Source organism: Cyprinus carpio, chromosome B17, assembly GCF_018340385.1.
Source record: "Cyprinus carpio isolate SPL01 chromosome B17, ASM1834038v1, whole genome shotgun sequence".
NCBI classification, from domain to species: Eukaryota; Metazoa; Chordata; class Actinopteri; order Cypriniformes; family Cyprinidae; genus Cyprinus; species Cyprinus carpio.
In genome coordinates this window covers 7,908,087-7,927,320 of record NC_056613.1, presented here as the reverse complement: position 1 = coordinate 7,927,320, position 19,234 = coordinate 7,908,087, and the positions used below count along the sequence as shown (strand labels likewise).

Sequence of the window (19,234 nt, the reverse complement as noted above, 5' to 3'; positions counted from 1 at the left end):
AATCACAGTAGGAGTAAAACTCCCCCGCAGCGTGTGATCCTGTGCCATGTTAACACCTCCTAGTGCTGTTTCATTTTCAAAGAGCCTTTCATGTTCTCAGGAATGAGAAAAGGTGTCATGCCCTCTGTACTGCTGGATCAAAGCAGCACAAATCCACAAATGAGTGTGCACCAGGCAGTCCTCCATCCTTAACCCCACTACTGTCCTGAAAAAAACGACAACAAAGCTCCTAAAATATTTTACATTTTTGGTTTTTAATATTAAATCATTTGGTTTATGTAATGCTTATATAGGCATGAAAAGTAGAGAAGAAAACAGAATTGGGGCACAATTAAGACTGAGCTTGAACCTTCATCTCTCACACATCACAGTTCAGATATTTTAAAATATATCTCAATGTTTTTGTCTATGTAATAAAAATAAATGGGGTCCAATGCAGTGTTACTTTAGAATTATTTATATACTATTATAATACTTAATATTTTTTGAATCAGCTTTCATATTTTTGGTTTTTATTTTAATTTAATTTTTTATTTTAGTAATTTGGTTGTGCTTTTTAAAAAACTTATATTAATTAATTTATAATAATTTTATGTTTAGTAATGTTAATAATTTAATTTCAAGTAGTATTAAAAATAATTTTTATTAATTAGTCAAATTTAGTAATTTAGTTTATTTAATATTTATATTGTATTTTATTAATTTAAGTAATTTTATGTGCTTTGACATTTTTATTCTTTTATTTTTAAACTTGTTACTTGATTTATTATTTCAGTTTTAGTAATTTTAGTAATTAAAAATAGTATTAATAATATTTTTTAGTAATTAGTCAAATTTATATTTTTAAAAAATATATATTTTTTAAAGTATAATTTTTATTTAATATTTATATTGTATTTTATTAATTTGTTTTAGTAATGTTGTTATGTGCTTTTTCATTGTTATCCTTTTTTTTAAATAAATAACTTATGTTACTTATTTTATAATTCATAATTTCATAACTTCTTTCAACTAATATTTATTTTGGATTTTATTTCAGCTTTATTTCAGTAAATAAAAATTATTTTAATAATTTTAGTTAACAATAAAAATACCCAATGTTGTTTTAGACCCCATTTACTTTTATTGTTTTAACTATTTTTTAAGGAAACCCATACAGATTTAAAAACAACTTCCAGGTGAGTACATGATGACAGAATTGTAATCTTTGGATGAAATACTCCTTTAAACTGTCTGTATATGAGGTTTATTTTTAGGATCCAGTGTTGTGATGTCTATAACAGAGCCAAAGCTCTGGATGAGCCCATCTTTAATGAGTTTCCACCATCAGACTACCCTAACACCTCAGCAGAGCTTAGAATGATAGCAGTTGACATTGCCTCTCTTGAGGATCTATTTAGAGCACAACACATTCTTTACCAGGGTAAAACTGAATTTGGGACTTGGGAATATAATAAGAGGGATGGGGAAAAAGCTATGTGTGTGGTGCGTGTGATTTTGAGAGAGGTCATGGCTTCAGTCGGCTGTACTCTCTCTTTCCTCTGATAATAAGCATCCCATTCGTTCTCTCCATCTGCTCTCTTCTTGTCCCACTGCCCTCCCACATGTACAGTGCTTGCGTCCCCTGCTAGCCACCTGCAACATCTGTCTGCGGTGCTGCCACATGGTTAAGTGTCTGTACTTGTAACACAAGGGTTGCAGGTTAGGTCACACGGGTGGCTTTAACTGTGGTTACTCTGACAGTGCCCCATTAAAGAGACAGTGTCATTTGTGTGTCATTTACTCTGTGGCTGCACAATACTGGACAAAACTGTCATTTCAGATTAAGAATGATTAAGGTGATTTTGTTGGAAAAAAAAAAAAAAAAAAAAAAAGCAGATGACTTGAATAGCTTTATTTTGAATCTAGAATGATTAAGGTGATTTTGTTGGGCAGTGCATCTGCATAGAAAATAAAAATTAAAAATTAAAAAAAAAAAAATGTAATTACTTTTTACTTTGAAAACTTCTTTCCATGTTCTGAACCAAAAACAAAAAAAAAAAAAAAAAAAAAAAAAATAGGGAAACTATAGGTGTTTACCCTTGGGCACGTGCGTTACACAATGTTTTTCAGTAACTATGAAGTGAACCACAAAATTAAAAATATCAGTTAGAAAAAAAAAAAAAACTTTTATTTTTATATTTTCTGATTTCACTTTAATTTTTAAGGTTTTAATAATTTTGTTGCTTTATTTTTCACTTTCAGTGTAATTGTTTTTATTTTATTTTTCTATTAAATTTTGAAAGTTATTTTCTTCCGTTTTTGATTGTCATTGAACTTTTGGTCATTTTATTTTATTTGATTTTATTTTATTTTATTTTATTTTATTTTATTTTATTTTATTTTATTTTATTTTATTTTACTGTTTCAAATCCCATTTGAAGTTTTGATTCTCTATAGTACACTGTAAAGTTACAATACTAATACTAACGTCTTAATTTCTTTTTCTTTTCTTTTTTTATAAACATTAAGTCGTCAGGCTTTTTTGATGGACTGCCATCAAATAAATATATGACATATATATATATATATATATATATATATATATATATATATATATATATATTTGTTTTCACTTGGAATGGGTAGGTATATATTTATTAAAATAAATCACAGCCTTTGCGTTGTCTATCGCGTTAAGTCATATCACAGTAAATTACATACCGATATATCGTGCAGCCCTAATTTACTCGATGTTCCAATACTGCATTACATTCTGTCTTCTGCATATCAGTAAAGAAGGTACAGTTGCTAGTAGATTTGTCTCAGAACTCATCCTTCCCTTTTGTGCAACATAAAACTGTTTTGTTTTGTTAGTTGGCATTCCTCTACCTCCGAGCGGTTGGGCCTCTGAAGTGTGTGACTCGAATTCCCGGGTTTTGAGGGTATTGGTTGCACTTCCTGCTGTCTGAAGACAGCTCTGCCAATGATGGAGGCTCCCTTTAGGCTGGCCCCCCTGGTACACGCCTCCTTGGAGTCCTAAAATTTGGCTCACACAACATCCTGCAGTGTCGTGCCACCCTTAGCACTCGAAGTCATTGTTGTAACAGCACGATGTTGCGGCCCCCTGTCCTCAAATGACATCCAGAACCCCCTCTGATCAGTTTCCTGCTGTGTCTCCACGAGCCCACAGTCGCATGGAATATCAGCATGGCTCTTTGGGCTTGCCATTAAAACAAACATCCCCAGACACATCTCGTGAGTGGAGGCCCGCGCCTCGCTTTTGCGTCCCATTGGTTCCAGCTCATTCATCAAACATGATTTCACAACTATATAATTTCCGTGGCTTTGAAAAACAGAAGCAGCTGCTGTCTAGTTCTTGTTTGTCAATAGTGCTGTATGATTATGACTATTGATGTGGTTTTCTGTGTGAAAAATTTTAAATATTGACCAGCATCAGTACCAATCAGCAGATAAATGTGTATATAATTATAAGTATGTGAAGCATGAAAGCGTGTATGCTGTCATCTTTTGATGGATAGATGGATTGACCGCAGGCAGCTAATCTGCTGGCATTCATTATGCATCTCTTACAGATGAACCAAATTTATTATAAATATGTTTTTATTAACTCTGGTGATGATTGATATAATTACAAGAGAAGATGGAGTAGACATGCAGTTTAAATAGTGTTTCATTACTGGAGGAAAAAAAGAGAAGAAAATTAACTGACTATGAACACAAACAGCATTAAAAAAGGACATAAATTTACATGACTAAACTCTTCTAAAAGTGTTTAAATAACTTAAAATAAAAATATTGACAGAAAATGTAATTATGAGTATTTTAACCGTGATTATTGATTCTTATTATTGATTCTTAAAGATGTCTTTTAAACTTCAGGTAACAGCGATAATGAGAGAATTCAAATGGCCAATAAGAAAATTCCTTTCAAATATGCCCGGCCCGTAGAGGAATGGCTTCAGGAGAAAGGTAACTTCCTCCATTTTAGTTTTTTTTTTTATTATTATTATTATTATTATTATTATTTTAATATATGTACTGTAGATATTACCCTTTTTCTTTAGTTAAATTCACTTATTTATAATATATAGATAAATAATTATATTGTATATTGTGTTGCACCCATCACATTTTTACTTTTGTTTTGCCTTTTCAGTGCTCGTTGATCTATGTATTGATCTTAAAGACAGACTAAATAATACATACATTGTTTAATGGTTCAGGATTGGCCTAGTAAACCTTTTATGAATGTTTTAAATGTAAACATTAAAACAAATTAACATTAACATAAATTTCACTTGACTTTCTGGCTGATATAAAGGAAGGTGGACAGACATGGTTTAGTGAAATGCAAGAGCTGTTTCAGGCAGCAGCTTGTGGCTGCACAGGAAGAAATCGCCAGCATGATTATTGTTTCAGATATTAATTGCATATCATCAGTAGCCCTCCTCATTATAATGACTGGAATTACTCAAGAAATTAGGTGAAGTGATGATTTCTGGACTCAGAAATTGTTTATTTACTTCATTTTCTTTCTGAATTATGATCTGTGTCATGCTGCAAAGCTTTTATTCACAACCACAGAATATTTTGTCTATTATTTTCACTGATTCTTGAGACATATGACAAAACATGTTTGAAAACGATGTTTCATCTGTCATTAGTTTTGAAAATAGCAACAATTCTGCATTAATATTATTCAGAGATAATTGCTAGAATGTTCTCAGCACAAATAATCCTTTTATTTTCTCTCTTTTTTCAAAATTATCTAAAATGCAGTGTTTTACTATATCAAAAATATATCCCCAACAATTATTATCTCTTTTTATTTTTTTTTAATATTGTATGTCCCACGAATCAGTGATTTGTACATTATACCATGTGTTTATAACCAAGACATTTTTACAGTAGACAACTTTTTCAGCATTTTTACAGTAAGAATGGCTCTATCATGTTAATCTTTCTCTTATCTCAGAATGCATTCATATGCCAGTCATACGACATTTAGTTTTTTAATAGTATGGGTGATCTCTCTTCATAGAGGCAATTATAGTAAAACTTACTGCAGCCATCATGAGCTTGTAGCTAGACTCATTCAGGGACACATAATGGGTTTGGTTTATAGTCCGGCCCTCCAAATGTTTACGACGTGTCTCATGGTAGTATAACCCTGAGCATTTTGGAAGAAAATTAAGCCAAAGTGATCCAGCACAACCATCTAAGTCATTGTACTTTGGTTGGGAAGGTTAAGTGCCTAAAAGAGACATGAATCTTGTTGCCAAACAAGATATTCTGTGCTCTTATACCGACCCATAACCATAAAATGTTCTGGATCTTTCTTGCATCCTCAGGGCGGCAGTTAACGATATTCAACACCCAGGCCACGATAAGAATTGGTGGTTCAGACCGCAAGAGGCCATTTCAGGGCCAACTCTCCGGACTCTACTACAACGGCCTCAAAGTGCTCAACATGGCTGCTCAGGGCAACCCTAACATCAAAATCAATGGCAGCGTCCGCTTGGTGGGGGAGGTTCCCTCCGCAGGTTCAGCCAGAACCACGGCCCTCCCCCCGGAGATGTCCACCACCTTTATCGAGACCACCACCACCATGTCCACCACCACCACGAGAAAACACCGCACTCCACCCACAATACAGGTACGACCCCAGAGACACAAGCACGAATTCAAATGAAGACATCAGTGGGAACTGCTAAGACTAGTAACATAAGTTAGTCATCTGAAGGCCGTTCAAGAACTTCAAGGATGCTAACTATAAAAATAAAGATATTAGTGTCCAGCTGCTTTTCTGAAATTTCATCAGTGGGCCACATGCCTGCCATAATCTGTTTTAATATAAATTCATATAAATCTTGTTCACAAGCTGCATGTGCAATGAAGTTTTTACTGCGTTGTGCTTGACAAATAATAGCTCATATCTGCTATTTTTGCTGTTTTGTTTCCTACAATGGGCTATAGGCAAATACTAGTCTAGTGCTATTCATCTATGTTTTTGTTTTCTATCTTATAAAATATCTTGTTACATCAACGGATGAATTATGTCGCCTGTTAGTTTAAGTGCTCAATCTTTTTAATGTTGAGTAGATTCTGATTTTTATTGTTTATCAGCTTTATAGCTTATAGTTTTATTGTTTATCAATTTATAGTTGTTGTGTGAACTTGTTCTCATAAAATTAGAACAATTTTTAAAACTATCTTTATCATAATAATTATAGTTAAAGTCCTTTGTGTGAAAGGGTCTTAAGACTGACTATAACTTTTTTTGCATAAAACTATTGGTCTAATGAGTGATTCAGTAATTTAATTTGTAAGAGATCAATTGTTAATTTCTGCATCATTGAATATTTTATACTCCTATTCTCATAGAATTTTTTTAAACATTATTTTTATTTTCCTTATAGTGAATGGGCCTTATGACTGATTTTAACTTGTCATTAAGTCATTAAGTTTCAGCATAAATTGGTCTACGACTGATTTTTCCTTGCTAGCTGGTCAGACAAATTTTTCTGACATGATTTTAACATAATGCTGTGTTTATGCGACTGGCATGTGTTTTCGCATATGTGCCTACATCTCCTCATCATTTCTGATTTGGGAACTACACCACAAATAACGTCTGGCCCAGATTTACAATTCAAATAAATGAGGACACAAATTTCCTGCAACACAACATGGAAAATAAATCTCCGGAATGGATTTTTGGGTGGTTTTCTGCACAGCTACACCTTCCATTCTGCAGAACATCTCAGTGCTGCTGACAACGTTCTTCTTAATTTATTACGCTCTCAGTTTGATCCAATGATTTCCAGTGAGCTTATTTGTCAAGCTTAGACCTATTTCTTCAGCTTTGAGTTTGCAGATGCAAATTTAACTGTGGTATTGAAATCAGAAACAATGATTGTACCGTGCCCAGGTTATGTATGTCACATATGTGGACAGGGTAAACACATTGCAACAACAATACATTGTGTATGTGTGGGATGTCAAAGTCTAAATATGCAAAACAGAGGCTTTTGTTTCATTTAGGAGAAGTCACTCAACCAGGTGCATCTGAATGATTTTCCAACAGTATGCAAACAACTTGCTCCAGTTAACGCGAGAGCAAGCGGTGTCCACGACTTAATTTTTTTAAGGTTGAGAGCCTCTCTGACACATTTTTGTTTTCATGTTTTTCATAACCGAAGAGAATTGTTTATAATTCTCCACGTCCTTTAGATAAAGACACGAGAGCAGGCGAACAAAGCTTCATTCACACACTCTTGACAACCAAACAGAGTGCTGCCCACATAAAGTTTGACCGGGAGCCAATAAAACACTGTGGTTTGGTGAAATGAGATTAGACTGGCCATTTCATAGGCATCCTGGTACAAATTGAGCTGGTGGAAGTGATATTAAAGCCATCAGTCTCCTCTGTGTCTGAGACACATTTTGGCAAGAGTCATTTGTAATCGTGAAGCCCCCACAGTTGACCGCATGAAGAAACTTTGCGACTGACTAATGCTAGGAGAATTGGCACTACAAACATGTTCTTCCTAGTCAGATCATTTGTTGAATTCAAAATGCATAATTTTGGTTAATTAATTAAATTTGTGGAAAATAATTTGTTAATTGCATCATAGTTGAAAGAAAATGTGAAAATGTTCATTCATTCATTCATTCATTCATTCATTCATTCATTCATTCATTCATTCATATCATTTATATCATTTATCATTTAATCGTTAACTTGTTTCAATTAATCATATAACCATTTATAATAATAATTTAACCACCCAAATAATCCACACACTTGAATCAAATTATTAGTAAATGATTGAATCAAATAATTCCCTTTTGTTAATTAGTAGAGTAGAGATTTTGTGTGGAATCACTGTTCATGATTTAATCAAGTTATAATAACATACTAGCAAGCTAAATATAACTGTTTTTTTTTTTTTTTTTTTTTTTTACACATATTATGTTAGATGTTGGTAGTATGAAGATGCTGCTGATTATCTTTTGCACTACCAGTGGAGTTGATATTTGTATTAAGGCAACTTGAATTCTTGTGAGCAGGTCCTCAACCCAAGCATATGCTAGACAGTTCATCACAATGGTAACTCACCCGAAAACACCAACATAACAGAAAATCTTTTACTATAATTCTAACTTAATAGTACATTAAACATTAACAAGTCTTGCTATTTATCTGCAAGCCCTGTGCAAAGCATGATGGGAAGTGTATAATTTTGAGCTACTTGATTGAAACATCTTCTTTCAAAATGAAAACGTAAAGTTAAGCCAAAGAGTAACATTTCAAATCAGTTGCATGATGCAATCTTGTTTAAACGAGAAAACTGTTATTTGTTTTTGGTGTTATTGCCAGAATGTCGGCATATCTGTGCTAAACGTGGCATCCCAGTGCACAGCGAACCACGGAGATGGAAATTTCCACTTACATTAAAGCTGAAGTTGACCATGTCTGATTTTAGCTGGAAACCGTAGATGCTCAGCGAAGCATCAGACCGCATTACAATCGGAGCACAAACAGGCAAAACGCATGCAAACGCTGCGGTAACAAGAGAGCATGCGTCTGCCTGAAGCAGAGCCACGCTTGAGAATAAAACAATTCTCTGTGACGCACTCTGGAAAACAGCACTGCTGTGGGTCTTGTTTGGCTTATGAGGCTAATAGATGTTCGAGAAAACACAGCCATAGATTGTTATCTGATCTAATGAACCAGTAACAGTCACATATTGCGTATGAAAAGGTGAAAGACGTGTGATGGTATTAGAGTGAGTCATTTTGTTGGCGTCAGTTAACATGTGGACTGGAATTAAGCTTTTGGAAAAAGATAATAATACACCCACAGTTGTTTCTAACGTGTTTATTTATGAATCCATTTTTTAAATCCTCGTCCCACGTTTATTGGCCCATCTTTAGATTCAGGTGTTCATTTTAGTCACTATTACTCTGTTCAGGCTGACGTTGAAATGAATAGCATTTTCCATTAATTTTTTTTGACATTTTCATTTTCCTTTGTCACTGCAATGACAAAATAGCTATAAACATCATATGGGCAACAACAAATCATCAAAATGGTTTTTATATTAACAGAAAATTGGCGGTAAGATGTCGAGTGATGAGTTTGAAATGAGAATTAAGAGTGAATGCAGGCCTCACACACAATCATGAGGATGAATGGAGGATTGTAGCTACTTGAGTGGAATTGGCAGGAGGATTCTCATTAATTCCGATCAGTCTAGTAGGTCAACAGGCTGCTGGTCATGTTTGCTTTCTCATCTTAATTTGTGCAAACAGGATCAGTAAACAAGTGGTCTGTTACAGTTGGGGAAGGAATATAATTGTAAACTGCAATCCCCTATATGTATTGTGTTGGGATGAGAGATCTATTTTTAAGCCATTTGCATTTGTGTTGAACTGGAACAAGGTCTGCACGGTTTATTCGGCTTAATTAAGACCAGGGCTGTGGAGACGTAAAGAAGCCAAGCTTGTGCGGATCTCAGCGTATAACTCTTTCGAGGTTTGCTTAAGTACGCTCTGCTGTTCTTCAAAGAAATCCTTCTGGAAGAGAAGTCTTGAGAGACAGATCACAAGGAAGGGTTTTTCTTGTTTTAATCATGTTTAGGAAAGGTGCAGAAACAGAAAAGATGCAGCTAAATGTGATTTCTTGGCTTATGCTGACAGAAGAACTATGCAGCATGTTGAGAAAGTTAGCTTTAGAAAATTAGAAGCCCAAAACATTAAGAAATTAGGGATTTTAACCTGATAATGTTCAGAAGAATGCCTAGCTACTGTAGGCAGTAGTTGGATTTAATGAGGAAAAAATGACTTTTTCTTTACCTCAAGGTCTATCTTTATTTCATTAATGAATCTGAGATTATTTGCCAGGCTGGATTGATGGTAAACCTCACACATGAGGGGTGTGTTTTCCTCTGGGCATCTGAATCATTGATGTAAGGTAGGTTAATTGAGCTGCACACATTTTCATATCAGAGGGGTGGGATAATGATATGTATTTCAGGGCAGCAATTTCATTTCATGTCTGCGGAAAGCTGAGGGACTACATTTGGTCTCATACGTCCTTTGGCCTCTAATAGTAGGGATTTGGGGCATTTATGGTCGTTCCATCCCAAAATCATCAAATCCTTTTCCTTTGCTGCACTGCTGAAATGTAGTACATTAAAGAACCATGTGCCAGAGGGGATCAAACCCTTAGTGAGACACAGCAAAGGATTTTCTCTTCGAATTAGCCCACTTTCAGCCATGTTGTCATAAGTGCTCTATTTGCTTTAAACAGGATCCCAGACAGAATGATTTAATGCGCTGGGCATTAGGATGGATATTGCATATTACGGTAGTGTTGATTTTATTAATGTTTCAGCTTAACTGTGTGAAAGAGAATAATGGAGTAAGACAGGACTTGATGATGAATCAGGACTGGTGCTGTTAAGATCACAAATGACATAAAAGCTCCATAAAAGTCTCAAAAGTGATACTTTTATGGTGCTATGTATATTTTAATTCAATTGAATGCTTTTTGTGAAAAACAGGCTAAAATTTGAGTCTTTTTTCCCTCAAATAATATAAAAAGTACAGTGGTGATGTCTGATTTGTGAACAAATCATTATTTTGATTTAGTTCTTTTCAATGGATCGGTTAGTCCAGTTTACAAAACCAGTGTGAATCATTTGTTACTGATCCGGTTTAACAGCCCACTAGAGGTGAAAATTATGAGTCAAATATGGTTTAAATATCAGTTTGTTTATCAGACAAACCATTTTATGGCTTTACAGGTCTTGGTCTAATCCCATGAGTCATACAGACTACTTTTATATCTGTATGATATTTTAAGGTGCTCCAGTCAAGATTTATTGAAATAAAAGAGTCATATATGCTTGGAACAACATGAATGTGAGTAAATTATGACAGGATTTTTATTTTGATGTGAACTATCCCTTTAATGCAATTTAATGATTTAAAAGACTGTTTAATGTGATTTAGAGATTAATCACCACTGAATGCTCAAATTCTTATTTAGTGCAGTGAATGCAGATGGCTGGTCTTGACAAGTATTTACGCTCCTGTTTTTAAGTTGTAAAACACTGAATCTATGTAAGACACGTATGTGGCCAATTCCAGGGATTGTTATCTGTCACCATGCATCTGCTGTGCACAGCAGCTAACATGTCTTGCTGTGTTGTTACTGGGAGGATATGTCGAGAAACAAACAAATTACTGCAACGTTGTGATGTACCTCACAGAAACAACATGATTTTTGTGGATTTAATTAAGCTGCCGCACTGGGACCCTCGTAATTGTCCACAATGGGAACAACTAATGGATATTTTTGCATATTAATTGCTTCCTCATGGATGAAGTGTAGAGTTAACTGAGGCTTAGCAGTTTTGGACTGCAGCTTCTAATTATCACTTAACCGAACAGAATTTAGTTTCCATCGAAATGGAAAAAGTTGAACAAAAATGCATATGCTGACTTTCACCGTGCACGCATAACAGTCTGCGTTTAGAAAACATAAAAACTAAGTGCTAAGGTACAGTACGTCTAGCATAAACTAAAAGTTGTACACTTTCTTCTGCATGAGAGCTGGCAGACAGTTCAGGGGTTAACCGCACGATCCACTGAGACAGAAAAAATACTGTCAGCAACGGGAGTTGCTGCACTACCACAATAAAGACTAATATTTCTCCAGAGTTGTGTTTAGAATCCAATTATATGGAGGTTGGAGGCGGCCGACAGCCGGCTGTGGTGCAGAGGACTGATACGTTTCAGAAGGTGCTGACGAGCCACGTGGGACCAGGATATTACGCGTGGGCAGACGCCGCTATCCCTAAGAGACGGCGGCCTTGATTTATTGAAATGCGCAGCAGCCGTAGTTGAAAGGGCCAAAGCTATGGGAGCCGTATCAAGGCGCTCATTGGGTAGATGATGTGAGTCCAATCTCCTGGCCACGGTAGTGTATTGAAATGTGAATCGAGTTTCACTTTACTCCAATTTATTTCCTCTTGAGGCGTGATACCAAATAAAAGTAACAAACAAGGGGCGCTGCTGGGAACAGACAAGTTTGCATAACGATAGCAGTGGCATTTAGGCTGCATCTCAACAAAGATTCTCCTCTGTACTGCACCTATCACAGAAGTGATTTGGTCAGAAATGTTTTGAAGGACTTTTCATAGATGTACAAAATCATTGCAGTACTTTAATAAAATGAAGTTATAATAAAAAAAAAAAAAAAAAATATTGTAAGAGAAATAATAAAATAAATGAAACTGATAAATATCAATACCATTTTCATTCAGAAAATCTACTTTGTTTTCTTTCTAATAAATAATTATTTAGAAAATAGGATTACAATTATTATTATTATTATTATACATCATTTAAAGTAATAGTATTTTAATATTTAGTTATTAATTTGATTACATTTAACACAAAATATTTTTTTTCATTGAAATGGATGAAACAGATAAATAAATAACCATGTCATTTTCATTTTGAAAATATACTTTGTATAGTAAATAATTTCTAATAAACAATCATTTTGAAAATAATAAGAATTATTATTATTATTATTTGTAGTAGTAGTAATTATTATTATGATTATTATTATACATAATTTTAAGTAATAGCTTTTTAATATTTTGTTTTTAATTTGATTACATTTAATTTAAAATATATATTTTATATTTTTAGTGAAATCGATGAAACAGATAAATACCCACATCATTTTCATTTTGATAATCTACTTGTTTTTTTTTTTTTTTTTTTTTTTTTTTTTACATCGGATACATTTGTAGTGTAATTAATACTTATTAATTAAATAAAATAATAATTATTATAAATTTGTATTTATATAATTTGAGTAATAGTGTTTACATATTTAGTTATAAATTTTTTATTATTATTATTATTTTTAAAGAAATTAATGAAGCATAAATGGCAACACAATTTTCACTTTGAAAATGTACTTTTGCTTACACCTGATAATTAATTAATAATAATAATAATAATAATAATAATTATTATTATTATTATTATACATCATTTAAATAAATAGAGTGTAAATATTTAGTTATTTTGATTACATATGAAAATATTTTGAACTTGTTTCAAATATTTAAAAGAAATGTTATCTCTGGATTTTATACTTCTCTTTTTTCTTTTTCTCTCTATTTATCCTCTGTTCTCTAAAGCACATTTTATGCATGGAAGGTGCTGTAAAAATAAAATGTATAACTACTTATATTTAAAAAACAAAAACAAAATGTTTTCTCATGAGGACAGATTCCTCATATTCTGATATTAAGGTATCTGGTTAATGAAATCTGGCTTGTACATGCCGTCTGAAGTCAGTGTTCCTGTGCCATTGCACTGTCTTCTGCCTCTATCATCCAGATATTAACACACGCACCTCTCTATCTCCCAAGACCATTTCCATCCCCTCTTCAAATTAAACAGGCACGGCATAATAAAAGACACCACTTTAGATTTGAATCTATAATTGAAACAAACTGTGTATTGCTTTCTAATTTTAGCGAGGACACAAAGAGGAGTGCTCAGGGTGATAGTTTGTCATAAGGTCCCATGCGACCTTGCCCTCCTCAGCCAGCAAGTGATTAAAGATAAGGCACGGGACTGTTCCAGTGTAAACAGGAAGATGAACGGTGGCTGTTTGAAAGCTTCAGCGTAAGCTCGTGACGATTATAGTTTGCCGTGCAGCACAAAAAAAAGAGTCAAGAGTACAAAACAAAATGAAGTGTTCTGGAGTGAGTCCTTGCTGCAGGCCATTCTAGTGCAAAGAGGTAGTGAGCAAAGAGAGCTTAGAAAGTCAATAGCCAGGTGAGGTACAAAGAGAGAAATGAAGAGAGAGGGAAAGATGTACTTCAGTGAAGCAGGCATTTAGACTCATTCAGCCGCAAGAATAAATTTTTAAAATATTCTAAATGTTAAAATAATGTCTGAATAATACCTTTAAGTGTACTTGAACACAAAAAAATTGCCTAAAACTAAAATTTTGGCACAACTGCCAGTTTTTTTTATTTCAAAGATTTTTCAAAGTTGTGTTTAAGATTATTGTAGTATTGTAGTTTAACAAGAAAATACTATTTCAGATTTTCTGCTTCAAAATTTCATGTATAATTCAGTGTTTAATTCAGTGTAGTTTTCACTCAAATTGCTAGGGAAATTGTACAAATAATTGCAAAGTATATCCTACACCATTTTTTTTTTCTGTATGTAGTTGATAATTGATAGATTTTTTTTTCATATGAAAATATTTAGAATATTTTTAAATAAGATTTATATAAGATTTTTTTAATTATATATATATATATATATATATATATATATATATATATAAGATGATTGTAGTATGATATATTAGTGATATAATAGTTGGTTAAATTTTATATATTCATATCAAAGTAATAGCATATTTATTTATCTGATTGTATCTTGATCATATCATATCATACTCATATCAAAGGGCTTTCAAATTAAAACATTGCTGAAATATTGTGTTCTTTCAGTAGAAGATCCCTTGTTTTTTGTTTTTTTTTCCTCTGTGCTAAGTGTTCGATGTCCTTTCATCATATAGTTATGCCTCTGTTACCACTCAGGCCTTTTTCTTGGAGAAAACACGATGTGCGATAAGATGTCAAGTGGCTGTCATCAGAGAGGTGGAACTCTCTGAATCATTCTGAAACTGATCTTCTCACTTCTTATTGATTCAGTTTGTAATACAAGCTGTTCACTCCTTGTACTGCCAAAGTGGAGATAGACATGATAGCATCAAGGCCAGAGAAACCCACAGGAGGGATGAAAGGAGATGATTATCTGAGGACCAGTGTCAGCAAACTTTTGTTTTAATGTCTGCTTTTGTCTGCCTTCTTTTTTGAAGCTACATGGAATCGTTTAGGGTTAAGGTGACTAAAGCAACTAACTAGATATTTTCTTTTATCTTAATTGCATAATAAGTGGAGCTTTTATCTTAATAACTGCTGATAACCTCTGGAAGATGTTTGAAATGCAGGCATCTCCCCCTTACTCAATCAAACTGTTAGTAAACTGTGTATTGACCCTATATTTAGATGACAATTTTTTTTTTTTTTTTTAAGAAATCTCTTATGTTCACCATTTAAATTTATTTGATCAAAAAATCCAGCAATACAGTGAAATATTATTACAATATAAAATAACTGTTTAATCAATTTAAAAATGCAATTTATTCCTGCAGCTGAATTTTTAGCATTGTTACTGCAGTCTTCAGTGTCACGTTATCCTTCAGAAATCATTCTAATATGCTGATTTGCTGCTTAAGAAACATTTTTTTTTTTATACTGTAGTTATCAATGTTTAAATAAAAAAATTCTCACTGATCCCAAACTTTTAAACAGTGGTGTATAGCACGTTTGGTGATGAAATGCTAATGTCTAAAACATTATAAATGATTTGGCTAAAGATTATCCATGTATTTTTTAAATAAACCATAATGATTTCTTCTAATTTATGTTCGTATTTCATTTGAAATGTAAATCGCACAAGTATTTCCCACAATTCAGCTTATAAACTTCTAAAACCTCTTTGACGTGACACAGCTCTTCCTGAGATAATTTCATTTAAACCCATTCTGCTACATAAAATGCTTTGTTTCTCTAGACATGTTTGTTTGCAAACCTTTTTAGAGCAGGACATATTTTAGTCAAGCTACAATGACAGACGTTTACAGTATTTCCCGTGTAGGTGAAAAACTCCTCACCTCCTACGAGCAAATCAAGAGTGTGATTAGGAAAGACTATACGCTGCCACACAAGCTATTTCTGATTCACCGTTCTGCTCTACCCTACTGCTGTAAATTATTTCATTGGAAAGTTCATTTAATTAGACCTGTTTGGTTAGCTAAATCAGACTGTCTCATCCATTCAATTAGCCACCAAAGTGTTACCTGTATGCTCTAAACATGAGAGCTGTGATCGCACTGTATTTATATCAGTACTCAAATGTTGTTAAAATTAAACAATTAGACTTTCTTTGCAAAGTTTCAACAGAATTAGCTGTGTTCTTACTCATTATGAAATTAGTTAGAAATTAATTCATTGTTTCCATTGATTATGACATCATTCTTTTTCCATTGATTATGACATCATTCATTATTTTCCCACTGACTGTGACATCAGAATGTCTTTCTCCACCTATTATGGCATCATAATTAGTTATTTTTCTAATGATTATGACAAATTAATTACCTCGGTTCCCATTGATTTTGACGTCATCAATTCTGTTCCCACTTATTATGACATCATAGTTAATTCAATTTCAAGTGATTATGACATCAGAATACTTTTGTTTTCACCGATTACCACATTTAGTTCTTTTCCCACTTATTATGACATCAGAAATAGGTTTTTTTTTTTTTTTTCTCCCCACCGATTATGGCACCGTTATTAGTTCTGTTCCCAATGATTATAACATGAGAATATCTTTTTTATTGATTGTGACATCAAAATTTGTTCTTTTTCCACTGCCTATGATGTCATAATTCTGTTCTCAGTGATTATGACATGAGAAATAGCTATTTTCCCACTGATTACAACATCAGAATGACTTTTTACTTCAGAATACTTTTGTTTTAAAGGGGTCCTATTATGTTCTTTTACAAGGTCTTGATTTTGTTTTGAGGGTGTACTAGAACAGGCTCTCATACTAGGTTGTTCGAAAAACATATATTTTCCATGTATTTTACATTATTACAACACCTCTCTCCCCAGTATGGCATGAACGGCTGGAATGCATCAAATGAAAGCCCGCCTTCTGAAATACGAAATTCACTGTGATGGGTAAGCTGGGCCAGTCTGTGTTGTGATTGGCAGCACTCAGCGCCTGTCAGGAAATGTCATGCCCCTTACCATAGCCGCCTGCTGCGAGCTTCAGTGTAAATATTGCTTCAAAATCAAATCAATTTGACCACGATTTAAACCCGGATGATTGTAACAACTCTAAGCTTGTCTGTCTTGTGAAAGCTAGCGTGGCTCTGACATAGTGATAACACTCGTTGCGTTCTCTAATGCAGCTCAACAAGGTCTCATCCCATTCGTTGTTCTTTGTGATATCACAAATCCTGGAAAATATGCACTGTAGTCCAAACGAGTCGTTCTTTGTAGTTTTTGAAAAGTGATTTCTGTTAAATAAAATATCTCCTTTTGAATTGGACTTTGAGCTTTGTAACTTTGCAGATCTTTTTCATGCTCAAACAGCAACATTACAGAGTAACTAATGTTGAAAAAGTGAAAAAGCATAATAGCACCCCTTTAACTGATTGTGATGTCGGAGTTAGCTCGGTTCCCAGTGATTCCCGCTAAATCTCGGCATCAAACATGTTGACTATACCAATGTCTTCAATCAAAAAGAGGCATAAAAACATGACGGGGGAACTTCCTAAATCTCAAAGATTATTCAAGAATCAGCACTTTCCTTGGTGCTATATAATCGATTGGGACTGAGGCTCCTGTGAAATGAATGATCTGGCTTCGGTCTGGAGTGTAAATCACACTCTTGCTCCTATATCTACAGGATTTACATGCAGTGAGTTTTGGCAGAGGATGCGCTGATCCTGTGCTATGTGAATTTCGACTTTGCTTTACTTGTGCAGATTTTGTAAATACGGCCTCCAAAAATCAGCAGAATTTTCAGCATTTAACTATTTGATAATAGTTTTTAACTGTTAAGCACTGAATGAAGATAAAGAGAAACTGGGCTTCACATGACTTGATAATAGGATTTCATCGTTAATGTATTTAAGTCTGTTCTTGTGTTCACACTGCACTTCTTTCATTGTTATTAATGAAATTTCCTATATTGTTCACAAGCTGCTCTCTGACCTCAATTAAATCACCCTGCGAGACAAGCCAAATGAACGAAATGAATCAATAGAAATATGTAATTTGGGGGGTCTGCGGGTCAGCAGCACTAAATTTGTGAAGCTTTTTATCAAGCACCGAGACTATTAAGCTTTTACACCTCAGAAATGTTTATACTTACAAGAAATGCTTCATATTAAGTCACTAATTTATGCAAGACTGTCAGCACAGTAATTTAAGGTGAAGAAAAGTGCAATGAATATGGCGTGTGACCCCTTTTAGCTCTTAAAGAGTTTCTCCTCAAAGCATGCTGGTGTCATTTTGCTAAATATGAGAAAAACATGGGCATTTGAGTCCATTTTTATGGCATTTTTCATTGAATTCAAAACGAGCGGCTTAAATTTAAGTGGTCACATTTTTGCTGTATTTTGAGATGCAAATGGAAAGAAAAGCCAATTTTAGTGTCCTTACTGTCAGTGGTGACTGTTGAATCCATTTATTCCTCCACGCAGCTGAAATTGCTATGCAGCCACATAATGTGATATCAGCTCTTCCTATCAAGTCTTCACCCAACACGGCTGTCAATAGCTCCACCTATTTATAGTAAACATGTAGAGCGGCTAAGCCACATTTTTCAAGGATACTTTTTTCATTCACTTCAATGGAAATATTACATGCACATGAGCACTGGAGATGTTAAGCTTTGTTGTCTACGTCAGTGTGTGACAGCGAGCATTTAGACCAACTCTTCTCAGTATGCGCACTGATAGACAGCTTTTCAAATTATTTCTGCATTCGTTTATGCTCCGTTTGTCCTTTGATGCAGAGTATTTTTGATATAGGAAGGCTTTGACTAGACCCTGTGTAATCACATCTCCGAAAAGACCATAGATTTCTTTTTTCATAAACATCCTTAGGGTTTCCGGAATAACCAAATTCAGCTGAATTGAGATGCTGGCCTCTTCTGCTCTGTCACTCTGTAGTTCCCTCCTGCTTTCTGTACCCAGCAGGACACTGGAACGGCTCACCCTGGCTGTCAGTTATCTTTGAGCAGAGCCATGGTAAATATCCTGCATTGATTAAGCAGATTTGCATAGGCAGAGCAGGCCTTGAGGCAAAGAGTTGAACGCTAACCAACATCCACAATGTCACAGGCCCAAAATGCCATCTCGCCCTGCAGCTGCAAGGGTATTCTGCCATAAGCAGGCAAAGAACGTAATCAGACTGCTGGCTTTGTGTAGGAAGTGGACTGGAAGTTGCCAAGCCATGTAACATTTGCCAGAATCATTCTTTTATACTGCTATATATCAGTGATCCTTCAATTACAGGAACTGTAT

The 19,234-nt window shown here is 34.2% G+C and overlaps 1 protein-coding gene across 26 annotated transcripts in view; it reads left to right on the top strand.

The window, feature by feature from the left end:
* LOC109057157 (neurexin-3a) overlaps nucleotides 1–19,234 on the top strand; it is a 270,223-nt gene that overhangs the window by 234,040 nt on the left and 16,949 nt on the right. For all 26 annotated transcript variants that reach the window (XM_042742036.1, XM_042742019.1, XM_042742035.1 and 23 more), the window contains 2 exons: nucleotides 3,883–3,972; nucleotides 5,355–5,659. In XM_042742036.1, coding sequence (XP_042597970.1) covers nucleotides 3,883–3,972; nucleotides 5,355–5,659 — 395 coding nt within the window. The remainder of the gene's footprint in view (nucleotides 1–3,882; nucleotides 3,973–5,354; nucleotides 5,660–19,234) is intronic.